Consider the following 13,287-nt stretch of genomic DNA (forward strand, 5'->3'; position numbering starts at 1 on the left):
CGGACTGAGGCGCGGGGGCTGTGAGAGGTGCAGGCTGACCCGCGGGGGCTGTGCTGTGCTGTTCCGGGTGCGGACTGAGGCGCGGGGGCTGTGAGGGGTGCGGGCCGGCCCGCGGGGGGCTCTGACCCGCGGTGGGCGGGAGGAGCGGCGTGGCCTCTGCGCGGCCGCCAATGGCCGGGGCGGGGCGGCACTTGCGGAGCAGCCGCACGGAAAAGTTTCTGTCGGTTCGGGTTGCTGCTATCTCTGCTCTCCTTCCGCCCTCACGGAGGCTGGCTGCCTTCCCGCTCTCTTTCCCTGGGCTGCTGTCCCTTCCTCCTCTTCCTCGTCGTACTATGGCACTGAATTATTAAGCTTTCAAAAGCAGAGAAATGGATATGTCGGATCCTAGTTTTTGGACGCTGCTTTCCAACTTCACGCTGCCCCACCTGCGGCGAGGCAGCCGGCTCCGCCGGACTCAGAGGTAAGGCAGGCCGGCCGCTCCAGGTGCGCGGGAGCGGCCGCATTGGATTTCCTGGTCCCCGGCAGAAGGGCCCTTGGAAGGCGTCGGGACCCGCGGCCTCCTGACTTCTACTGGTCTGGAGCTGCGAGAGATGAGAGCCTCTCCTTGCGAGGCCCTTGCTGGTGGTTTTTCTAACCAGACGCTGCATAGTACTCTGCCTCTATTTATAAGATACTTTCTTTTGTCCAACCCTTCTACCCTCCTCATTTTTTCCCCCTTAAAGACATTTCCAGCTTGCTCTCCGGTATTCGACCTTTTATTGAAAACAGATATTCTTCATATGGACAACTCAAGATAGCCTGTTTGGTTCGGTGTTTTTAAAGGGACAGGTTTGCATAAGTACCTTTTTAAAACCAGTCTAGATTGATATTTGTTAGTACAGGAATGGCCCTTTTTTTTTTTTTTTTTTTGTTTCTGTAGCATTTTCATTATTGTCGGGAGGGGGAAAAAAGGAAATAGTCAATCCTGAGTAAAATTGCCATCAGTGGGCAAAAGACTGACAAACTTTCATATCATGGTCATTTTTTGTGCCATAGTGGCCCTTTCAGTTAAATATATATTCCTATCACAAGGAAAAGAAAAGATGTATAGAAGTTTGTAACTTTGTACACTAGTACCCCATCTGCCGTTTTTAGACACACCAGGTGTAGTGTTAAATTATGACATTCTTCTGACTCTGAAACTACCTGGAGTATTGGCTTACATATTGTCTTTGGAGAATGTGCGTAAAACATTTCTTCTGCTGGCTAAAAAGGTGGCACAAAGCAAGCAAGATAGAGGCTTAGCAAAGTTGGACTTTACTAAGCTTTAAGTATTTGTCGTGTGATTTTTTTTTCAAAAGAAAATTACTATCTATTTAATGGCAGAAAGTTTAAAATAAGAAAAACAAATGGCTTGTTTGACATCAATGAAAAAACAATTCCTGCAGTAAACATCTGTTCTTTGTGTCTTCTACTTGGGGTAGCTGTAAATGCTGAGTTATTTTATAATTTCTGTCCCGCTCCTCTAAATAATTTTTCACGCGCACAGAACATTAACTGAGAACCCAAATAGTTTTACGGATTTTTCTGCTGAGATGTGTAGAGGTTTTTTTCAAATTGTCTTCACTGTTCTTACTTAAGTTGGATTTGTATCTGTGTGAAGACCTACCTTTTACAAACATATGGCTGTGTGGCAAGTTGAGGAAGAGAGAATCTTCATAGCTCTCACAAGAGGCATGAAATAAATATTTACCATGAATAAGGTATGAGGCGTGAATTAAATATTAAATAATATTTATAAAGTTTTTTATAATATAATATATTTTTAATATATTTTTATATAATTATATTTTTTATAATATAATATAATATTTATAAAGTTGTTTTATATATTTGGATGCCTTCCTGCTTTTCAAACATATTCAATGCTGTTCTAGGTTTGTTGAAACTTTTTAAAGCACCATTGAATATTGTCTCAGCATATTACATGTATGGTATGTCAGTGAATAGTACATGCCATGTATGTACTTGTATATACATGTATACATGTATGCAGTAGCGTTTGACGTATTATATTAAATATTTAATGCCCTCCCTGTAGGCAAAACAGTGTGTCACAGCACTGTGAAGTGAAAAAGTGAGCATTAGAATTTCAAGGCTACTTACTCTTAATGGGCCCAGATAACCCTCCTTTACCAGGTTGGTTCTGTCTTCTGAGTGGTGGGATGTCAGAATCTGCTCTGTTGATGTCTCTTGGGGAAGGTTCTCCACACACTTCTTCAACTCTCATCTTAAAGGTGGACCTGCCTCTGCCCTCCATACTCATAATTAATTTATTAATGTAAGGTACAAAACTTACAGAGCAATAAAACTGTCAGAAGCATAAAACCCAGCATGGATAGCACAGATACTCCTAACTCCACTTTAGAAATGGGTTTGGATTAATTAGGGTACTATCCAGGTATACGTGTTCTGTGCTGTGTCTCATCTGTATTATCTTTACAGGCTCAGTCAGCCATAGCTGCAGCTGCATGCAAAAACTGTACGGGTAGCTACTTACTTAGCTTGACTTGCTAACAGGATGCCTTCCCTTTCTTTCTAACGTTGCTGCTGGTTGCCACTTACGTTGTGTAGCTTCCCGGGCATTTTAGATGCCTGAAGAGTAGGTTAAGGAGTGAGATTTGAAGGAAGTTTAGTTCCTGCCATCTGATTCTCCTTTTGGCTTTAAGTGAAAGTTTTGGGTCCATTGATTTAATGGAGATTTTTTCTTAATAGTTACACTGCCTGTGAAACTTGTCTAGCCTGGTGCTTGCCTAGGTGCTTCAGGAAAACTTCTGAAGAAGTGTTTCTTTCTGGTTGTATCTGCAGTTGGCTTTGGATCTCCTTGCCAATTTAAGAGCAAAAATTTTATGGTTTGTCTGGGCACTGTTACCTCTCAGGTTCCTTTTGCTTGTTCAATTATTTTTACCACTGCTACCAGATTTTTGTGGCCTGCTAGACTCTTTTGTTTCTTTGAGCACTACCCTGCTTTCGTAAAACCTGGGATAAAGAGAATTGTCTGCCACCACTATGAATTTTGTGTCTTTGTACAGATTTACTTGATGTAATCATATATCTCTCTTTGAGGTTCTAAGAAGTAAGGAATGAAGAGATAGGCTCCTTCAGGTTTTCCAACAGTTGACATTAGCTGAATTTCACTTGCAGCAGCTCTTTGGGAAGTGATACCTGAATAAGAAGTATCACAGCCTGATGTTCAAGTGGAGTGGGTTTTCAGGACTGGTGGGTAGGAAAATTATCTACAATAATAAATTGGTGGCATTTGTTCCTAAAATCCATGAGACTGTAGGTGCCATTGATTATACTTTTACAGTGCTTTTACAGTGCTTTTACAGTGAAGTAATATGTGTATGACCATATAGAGAATTAGAGTGAGAGAGAGAGGGTCTCTATCTATGTGTCAACATCTACTTATGGAAATGTCTACAGATACACTTCTTCTCACATGGAAAAATCGCTACTTTCTGCTTTGTTTTATGATACATGTTTGGTTCTCTCTGACACTTGCACTCTTCGTATCTGATTTTCCGTGTATCTTTTACAAAACCAACAAGCCAGTGATCTTTTTTTTGTGTGTCCTTTTCTCTTGTTTTTTTTATGATAGTTGCACTGGAACAATGTTAGTGCAATTGTTCTTCCTTTGAGTCAGAGTGGGATTTTTTTTTTCCCCAAAGGCATGAAATTAATGAATTCTTGCCCAGTTATTTCTGAACCAAAGTAGACTCATAGATGATTTGTGTTTAAACTTCATTTTATTTGTTTACAGTCACCAAAGTGGTAGTGAGTCCTTCATAATATGAGTTGAAAATATTCATCAGTCATCAAATATGTGTTATGACAGTTCATAACCTTTCACAAACCTTAAAAACAATGGGAAATTATAACTTATTTGAAACACAGAGAACAGAGTAGTCAAACTTCATTGTAGTTCAGTTATTTTTGGGACAACATGCTACTTGGAAAAGCAGGTTTTTTGAATGTCTCTAATCTGGTAGTTCGAAAAGGCAGTGATATTAAAATTCTGATGTAAACTCTCGCTGTTGTTTTTTATGTAGACATTGGTTTTTAACTCTGTCAACAAATGGTACTAAAAGAATATTGTAAATGGATTTTTAAATTCAGTAACAGATGTTCAACATGGTCCTGTTGATAATATGAGAAAACTGATGTCTGATTATGTTGATGTCAGTTGAAACTGTTCAAATGGAGAGTTTTTACTTACGCATAAGAGTAAACATCAGTTCAAACTTTGTTAAAAAAGTATTTCTTTTTGATGTATTTGTGTTGTTTTCAATGTATGTTTGGAGGTGTGGTAGTTTGTAGGGCTTCACCGTTTCTTGACTTTCAAGTACCTCGATTCACTTTAGTTCCTACAAGCAAGACAGAGGAGCTATTATTCTAATAATGTTGAGTAAGTTTAGAGAAGGTGGTTATCCCAGAACTGGGGGGGATTAAGAAGTACATCTGTGCAGACTATCTGTGCTTCCAAATGCACTGCCATTGAATGTGTTTTGTTAGAAGTTAATCTGCTGGACCAGTGATCCCATTGTTTTCTGTACTACCTAGTGAAATGTTAATATAACTTGGTAATTGTATTTCCTTTCATTCACAGTAAAGGCTGTCTGTTATGGAGTAGTTTTACAGTCTCACCGTTAAATTGAAAGTGTTATTTTTATTTTGGTTTGTTGAATTGACCAATCATTTTCTTTAGGCAATTAATTCAGCTTCTTCTTACAGTCTGAATGAGCCAACATTATTTTTTAGCTTCAACCAGACTGGTGAGGATTCATCTGGCCATACTGCTATTTTTTGCTCAGTTTCCACTCTGATAAAATGTTATTTTATTAGAATTATGTCAAGATCATTAAGAAGTGAGCAAAGGGTTTTATTTTAGAAAGCCTGAGGAAAGTTGGTACATGACAAAATAAAAGAAAAAAGCTTAGGAAAATGCTGGAATATACTGAAAGAAGCTGTAATTGTTATTTTTTTTTTCCACTGTTGTGGTTAATATCTGCTCTGACATGGTAGGAGACTTTGTTTTTCTTACCTAGAGAATTTAAAGGATAGTAGTTCAGACATCCTTTCATGAGCTGTGGTTGTTTGGACATGCCACATGGTCTAGGCACAGCACACAGAAATTCACTCTTTGCTTACATTTTCTACTGATGTTCTGCAGTCATTACAGATCCTGCTGTTTTTGACTTTGGCTCATCCTTCTCACATGTTTTGTTAAGCACACAGGAGCTCATCCATGCAGTTGTTAATAGTTGCCTCTTCTGCTGCACCTCTTGTCAGAGAGCTTCAAACTTTTGTTAGAGATAAGCTAACTAGTGGACTTGTGTAGCTGTGCATACCGATTGATCGGCTTGCCTCTAGTAGCTCTTTCTCAAAGCTGGAAATGGTGGTCTGAAAAGTGGATTTCAAGGGAGGTTTCCAACTAATTTGGGCAGGGAAGAACCATCTGAAATTCAGCAAGGGCAGGTGCAGGGTCCTGCTTCTGGGGAGGAATCACCTCAGGCACCAGCACAGGCTAGGGCTAACCTGCTGGGGGGGAGCTTTGCAGAGAAGGACCTGGGGCTCCTGGTGGACAAGCTGTCCATGAGCCAGCAGTGTGTCCTGGTGGCCAAGAAGGCCAATGGAATCCTGGGGGACATTAGGAAGAGCATTGTCAGCAGGTCATGGATGGTGATCCTGCCCCTGTACTCATCCCTGGTGAGGCCTCACCTGGAGTGCTGTGTCCAGTTCTTAGCTCCTCAGGACAAGAGAGACGTGGAGCTCCTGGAGTGGGTCCATCAGAAGCTGCAGAGATGATGAGCGGTCTGGAGTACCTCTCGTATGACAGAAGGCTGAGGGAGCTGGGCCTGTTCAGCCTCAAGGAGAGACAACTGAGAGGGACCCTCATTAATGTGTACAAATATCTAAAGGATAGGTTTCAAGAGGGTAGATTGGGCTCTTCTCAGTGGTGCTGAGCAGCAGGACAAGACATAATGGGCAGAAACTGATGCCCAGGAAGTTCCAGCTGAACATGAGAAAGAACTTCTTTACTGTGCAGGTGACTGCACAGGAACAGATTGCCCAGGGAGGGTGTGGAGTGTCCCTCACTGGAGATACTCAAGAACTGCCTGGACACAATCCTGTGTCATGTGCTCATGGCACAAGGATTGCCCTGCGTGAGCAGGGAGGTTGAGCCACTGTGATCTTCAGATTCCAACTTCACCCATTCTGTGATTCTGTGAGTTTGTTAAATGTCATTGTGCAGGAATTGTAATGATTTTGTTAGTTCTGAAGGTGGAATCACTCAATATTTTGAGTGTGTCTAAACACGGTGTTTAGAATATGAAGGTGATCATAACTGGTTTAGATTGAACATTTTAAATTAAGTGTATTAAACAGATCACACTGAAAATTATGTAAAACACAGCAGTCATGCTGTGTGTATTTTCACATGATCTATAGGCTGTAGACCAGGATCAGGGTTGTGATGTTACATGCCATTAGAAGAGGTTTAGTAGGAACTAGATTTGTTTGGAGGAACACTGGGATGGAACCAGGAGAGATGCATGTCTGAGGAGAATCAGAAAGTTCACTGTCTTTGATTCAGCCTTATTCAACACTGAATGTGTTGCATTCAGTGATGGTGCCTGGATTTTCTCTTGAAAATGACCTTTCAGAGAATTTTTTTCCTTTGAACCTTTGCATCTGTGGTCATTGTGAAATTTTACAGCTTTTGATCTCTAACATTTGACTTGAACGTATCAAAGAAAATTTTTTAAATGACGACCCACTATGAATTTTGTTTTCCTCCCTCAAAAAAAGCTGAAAATTATGTCAAATGAGGCACTGCTTACAGCTATGGAAATGGCTTTATAAGTGTGTATAGATAGATATAATCAAAGAGTCTGTCTTTTCTAACTAGACTGGTTTGAAACATAATTATTAATGTCCAAGTATGGAAAAATCAAAACCACATAAAATCTATTTTATTAAACGATGGGTAGACTAAGGTAGTCCCGTGTAAAGTCAAGGGTATTGGCTGAAGGAATGCCATTCCTGTTGCTGCTTAATTTACTGAAACAAATAGTGTGAAGTGTTAAGCATTGAAATTATTTAGTTGAGTAAAAATGTATATACCCTCAGTTCTCTTAGTATTTGATTATAGTATTTCAGAGTGTGTTCCAGAATTTTAAAAAAATACTATTTCTCTCAAGGGAGTAAGATGGTTGGTTGTAGAACAAATGCAGTTTTTTTTTGTCAATAAGAAACAAGATTAGTCTGAATGTTTTTTATGTATCTGACAAAATTGTTATCTTTTGGTTTTGGCAGACATACATGAATATAAACTTACCTGCTTTGAGATCGGAGACAAAATGTCAATATTTTTGTTTATATTTAATTTTCATATGTATCAGAATACATGGTGTCCCTGCTGATGGCAGGGGTGTTGGAACTAGGGAAAAAAAAAATTAACTAGACTAATTCAAGCTAGTGTAGTGTTTACATTTTGAAATACCATATAATCTGAGTCTTTTTTTTCTTGAGTAAATGGCAATTGGTTTGGTCTGGAAGCTCACCTTGAGAGAACTAATAAATTAAAAGTTATCTTGGTGGATGCTGGTACTTACTACCTGTGGTTATTTGAAGAGGCGCTCAAGATATGCATAACTGAAACTGTTGTAGGTAGATTTCTTTATTCTTCCCTGGCTGCTTTTTTGCATGCATTTGGGAGCAATGCCTTGTCAGTCTTTCCTCTCTGGGCTGCTGGGCCCAATTCCTGTATGACATTTGTAGTGGGCTTATAACTTCTCACAGGAGATAGATTTGATATGTGGAACAACTTGCAGTGCTCTTATTGTTTGGCTTATTGGCATTTTCTTTTCATGCATGCTTGGAAGAGAGGAGTTTATATTAACAAGGATAATTACTTGTTTTATTAAAGCTATTCATCAGATCTGGATTTCTCTAAGAAGCGTTTACTTTGTTTTTGAAATACACTTAAAAATTATGTTTTTAAGCATCCGTTCTAAGTTCTAAAGTTATTATAGGGAAGATGGGTATAGTAGTTTGAACTTCCTTTAATAAATTTGAGTATAATGAATTGGCTTCTAATTTAAATTCTTCCTACTCTTAAAATCCATTTGGAGCTAGTTATTAGATGAAATGCTAGAATGTTCTGGAAAGGTATTCCCACATAAAAGTATACAGAAACCTCAACAGTAAAAAAAAAGGTAGTCCTAAGAATACCGTGTTTTTAAAGCATGTGCTTTAACCCTGGAACCTTCCTTCTTCAAGCCTAGAAGTGCCATCAGTGTCTTCCAGAAATGGCTTATCAAGTGGCTCTATGAACCATCTCTTGCACTATGGATAGCTGAACAACAGTGAGGGAAGCTGGCCTCAAAGGGGGCTTGGAGAGCAAATGGAGTATGAGAAATGAAAATTGTACAGGAGCATTGTAGAAGATACAGTGTTGTGATTCAGTCAGAGGACATGGATCCATATAATATGCAGGCCCCCTGGTTATTCTCTTGACAGAATTATTTGTCAAAAGATACACATCATTGAATTAAACAGTGTACTCGTTAATATCAATGAACCTAGCCATCTAGAGTGAAGGTCTGTTGAAGTTCTGATATGGGCTGTTTCCTGTTGATTACAGTATGTGCTGACAGAGAAAAAGCAAAAATCATTATTAGAATTTTCAGTTAATAAATACCTCTTTACAGATTTTGTATAGTTCAAACATAAACCTTCCAGTCCTTGATGAAACAGAAGTTAAATACTGATGGTGAGAATAAATCAGACACGTTTCTTTCAACAGATGAAAGAAAAAGATGTCTTGATGTTTACCAGAATTTGTCTTCAGCATGGTTTTCATAATGTAAATCATCAATACATGGGTTCTTAAAATTCCCTTTTTGGGAAACCAAAAGAAGAATGCTTGATTAGTATCTCCTTCATCCAGACAGTGCTGTTTAGTGAGAAGTTGTAATTAACAAATATCCTTTGTATTAATACTTGTAATTCTCTTGGAGTTATGAAAAGTAGATGGTGTATGTTTGTTTTACAAATTTGCCTTTTCAGTGACTCTAGGCCTGTCTAGCTTGTTCTTATGCATGGGTATGTCAAGGGAATTTCCATAAGTGCTGTAACAGTAGAAGCAAAAGCAGTCAGACAAGTCCAGTGTGCTCTGTTCACCTTGTCTACAAACACACAAAAGATGATTATGTCAGTTCACTGCACCATCAGGTCTTACCAGAGCATCTTTTGCATTACCCACATAATGAACACAGAATATATATAACACTTTTTTGAAGTAAGCTTGCATTATATATTTTTTTTCTTACATGAGGCTTGGTGATTTGGCTTCATCCCTGGCCCTTTTGCCATGTTTTGATGACTGAACTGTTGAGTTTGGAGGCATTTGCTCCCCATCTGTGACCTACAAGTATCTGGAGTGCGCTTCTGTTGGGAAATGCATTTCTGTTTAGTTTCTTCTTGCTGCTCAGTTGTGTCTTAGATGTGTTATTCTGTCTTATCAAATGTCAAAATATTACCATATTTGAAAGGCTTTGATTTCTGTCTGTGGGAAAAATTGAAAAACAGAAAAATGGAACTTCTTCCTGTTTGGTTGGGGTTTTTTGTGTTTTCTTTTTCTTTTTCTTTTTCTTTTTTTCTTTATTTGGTTTGGTTGAGTTCTTTTCAAGTTTGAAAACTATCTTCACATTATTTCTTCTGTGTCTTCTTCAAATCATAGAAGAGCAAAATGCTTTTTTTTTCTTATTTTTTCTCCTTTTCTGTAAAGGAAATACAAAAAATGCTAGTGTATATGAATATACTAGGTTACTTTTTAAAATATGCAAATTGTTTGTGTGGGTCAGACCTAAGCATTCAGTATTATCTACAAATTAATACCTTCTAGCGATCATGTGTTTCCTTCTTCTGATTCATAAATTATAAGGCAAGAAGAAACCAGTAAGATCACCTACTCTGACATTCTACAGGAAGCAAGACACAGAGTAATAGTGTTAGAGATTTAGTAATCTGGCCCTCCCAGATAAGGTAACCTGTTTGTTTAATCATTGATGAGTTTAGCAAAATCTGAAAGATTTAACACTGCTCAGGACAGCTTTCTTTTGTTTCTTGTTGTTCCTTAAGTGAGCTGTGTTTTCCCACTGCTGATTTATTGATGTTGCTATTTTCTTTCACACTAACTTAGTAATAGCCTCAGAGATACTGGGCCAGTCTCTTCATAAATGCAGAAATTGTTCAGTATATTCTTTGTGACTGTGATTGCCTAAATCCAGTACAGGGGTCACCAGATGGGTATTAGTAGATGGAAACAATCTAAAGAGAGGTCCAAAGGACTGTCAGCATTTTCTGCCTCAGTTGGTATGGAAAAATTAATTCTCCCTTCAAGTCATACTGAGGGAACAATAGCATTGTGTTTTCTAAAAGACACCTGCCCCTGGAAGCTGGCTGACAGCGTGGTCTGGCCTCTTTGTGTGGTGGGAGTGCTTGGCTCAGGTCCCTCCTGTGGGAGTGTAGGATGTGATGTGTATAAGGACTTAGAGGGGGAAGCTGTGTGCTGTTTTTCTCTCCTAGGTGTGACAGACTGTCTGAAAAGATGGAAGGGTGTGGGAGTTGTGTGAAGGAATGTGTCCTGCTGAGGTGTTGCTAAAACACTGTAGTGCGGCAGGAGGCAAAAGTGTCCCATCGGTCTTGTTAATGGAGACTCTTAAGCTACTTGTAGAGCTGCTCCCAGGTTTATCTTGTAGGTAAATCAGCTAAATCATTGCCAAAAAAATAAAATTGGAATGAAGTAAAGCACAATGCAGTATGAACAGGAGGATGTGGCAGGAACACCCAGTGCATATTAAAAATCCAGCACCCTAATACAATGACTTGCTGCTGAACATTGCTTTGGTATAGGGGTAAGCATATGCCTGTAGAAATCTGCCAAGTTTCAGATGATTGAAAGTTACAATTTAAGCATTTTTAAATAAAAAAATTTACACAAAGATGTTGCTATTATATAAATAGGCATGTTAAACATGCATGTAATAGAAGTTAAAGAATTATGAAAGTGTGTTGCCCAGTTTATATGGAAAAAATCAAATTTTTTAATTACTGGCATTTTAACATTAGAGGAAGGATTAGTTTGAGAACTTGTTCATTGTTCTGCATTGCATAGTGGCCTCTGAAGTCACAGCAGGAAGGCACATAATGCTGCACAACCAAAAGCAAGTATAGAGACAAAGTTTTTGTTGCTATCCTACTCCCCAACAGTTTTCATTCTAGTTTTCATACATTTATAGATTTTTTCACCTGAACAGTTTGTGCTGTGTTTTCCTACAAAATTTATATTATTTTATAAAACCATTTTACTAATAGATACCAAGATTCTGTAAATATAAAACTCATAGAGTAGATGATTTCACTTTATATTAACCATACATAGGGCAAAGGCAATAAATATTATCAATATACCTATTCAAGATAAGTGAAGACACATGAGTATAGGACTTGAAGTCTAAGTATTTAAAAGACAGTTCATTACAATAGGATTTGGAAGGAATGTGGTACTTCGCGTTCTTTGGATAAGACATGCAGTATCAGATTTTTTGCTTTTAAGGCATTTGGTTTTTAATTGTCCTTTTTTATTATTACAACTCTGATTAATTTACTAGCTTCTACTTTTATTAGGTAAATAAATTCTTCCAGGTCCTGTCAAAAGTAAGAGCTACTGTTGTCTCATAAAAAACTTAGTGAACAAAGAGAACTCATGTAGAAGGTGAAATTGCTCTTGTCTTTGTGACTTGGCTGCAACTATGAGGCACTGAAATAGTTTTTTGACCAGTGTCACATTTTTTTTCCTTTCTCTCAAACCCTCTGGGGTGTTCATAAGACCTGAGATATTTTCCAAACAAAAACAAAGGCTGCAGAAATGGTGGTTTTATGCTTTATGAACCTTATGCCTTCTTAAGGCATCCTTCTGCTGTGATGCAAATAGAAACCTTAAATTAGCTAATGGGCTAATGGGCCAGATGAGTAGTGAGGTGATTACTCTTCCTGATGGGCAAAAATTGTAGCACACCCTTTTTTGTCACCTTACCTCATCCACACCCTATTGTAACCTGTTGGATATGTTTGTCTGGTCTATGTATTGAGCCTGGGTTTTTGGGCTTGTGTAAGCTCTTCAGAGTGGAGGCTGTCCTTTGTTGTGTTCCTGCGATGTGGAGAGCAATAGAGACTTGTAGCACAGCTGCATATGTAAGAAATAATAATGCTTCTCTCCATTGGGCTCCGCTGTTGCATGAGGGACCCAAGTGGTTTTGTTCTTGAAAGTAGAAAATGTGGGGTTTCCTCAGTTATGACAAATCTCTCAAAATATTTCTCTTTTACTCGTCTTGGGACAAAGCTGGCTGTTTTTTCAGAGTTTCTTCAGATTCACTCCATTGCAGCCTAGAGGAAAAAGGCTGAAATAATCTGAAACCATTGTAAAGTGTTCAAGAACAAAGAAAATAATCCAGTCATTATTTTAGATAAAATCACGAGTTAAAACACCTGTAATTTTTTGACTTTTCAACAAAGAAGCACCATTATCTCTACCTATAGTAGCATAGTTTGCCTTTTTTGGCTGTAAGTAATAACCACATGGCTCTAGAGACATACATAGGAGCACCTATGATTTCCTGTTTTCATATGTCCTTGTAAAAGATAAGATGTGTAGAAAAACAAAACTGCAGATTATCTTTATCACACATTTTCTGCTGTTAACTCTGGAATAGAAAATGTACAATAGTGTTAATGTACTTGGTGAGTTTAGTGGTTACCAAGGTTTTCAAGAATATATGATTTAAACATAATGTATGATTAATTTCTATTGATTTAATGTGTTTGAACTAAGCTGGAAGGTACCCTCCTGTTACACTGTAACACGGCAGACTATGTTTAAGGCTTACTGTTTTTTTTCCCCTTCCCTCTGTCAGCACACTGAATGTACAGAATGACCATATTGACCTAAGATGAGTACTTAAAAAAAAAAAAACAAAACATTTGTAAGTATCTTGAGGGTGTAATTTAGTTGTTTGAACATGAAATAATGACTTCTAATCTTTAATGTGGCCACAGACCAATTATTCGCCTTAACAAATGGAGTGAACTTCCATGCTTCTCTTTGCATCCTCAGTGGTGATAACTTTTTAACAAGATTATCAATATAGTTTACCTACTTTTTATACTTGGCCTGTGATT

General features: G+C 38.3%; 1 protein-coding gene across 7 annotated transcripts in view; it reads left to right on the top strand.

Moving 5' to 3' along the window:
- The window catches only part of MAST4 (microtubule associated serine/threonine kinase family member 4), a 279,747-nt gene that overhangs the window by 177,785 nt on the left and 88,675 nt on the right, over window positions 1-13,287 (top strand). The window contains exon 1 of one of the 7 annotated variants that reach the window (XM_015653498.3): window positions 220-460. The exons of 5 other annotated variants lie outside the window; for them this stretch is intronic. In XM_015653498.3, the coding sequence (XP_015508984.1) occupies window positions 369-460 (92 nt within the window). In that variant the 5' untranslated portion in view covers window positions 220-368. Of the gene's footprint in view, window positions 1-219; window positions 461-13,287 lie in introns of those variants that run through there. One more of the 7 variants, XM_015653499.1, reaches the window with a different exon arrangement.

The sequence above is a fragment of the Parus major genome, chromosome Z (assembly GCF_001522545.3).
Source record: "Parus major isolate Abel chromosome Z, Parus_major1.1, whole genome shotgun sequence".
Classification (NCBI taxonomy): domain Eukaryota; kingdom Metazoa; phylum Chordata; class Aves; order Passeriformes; family Paridae; genus Parus; species Parus major.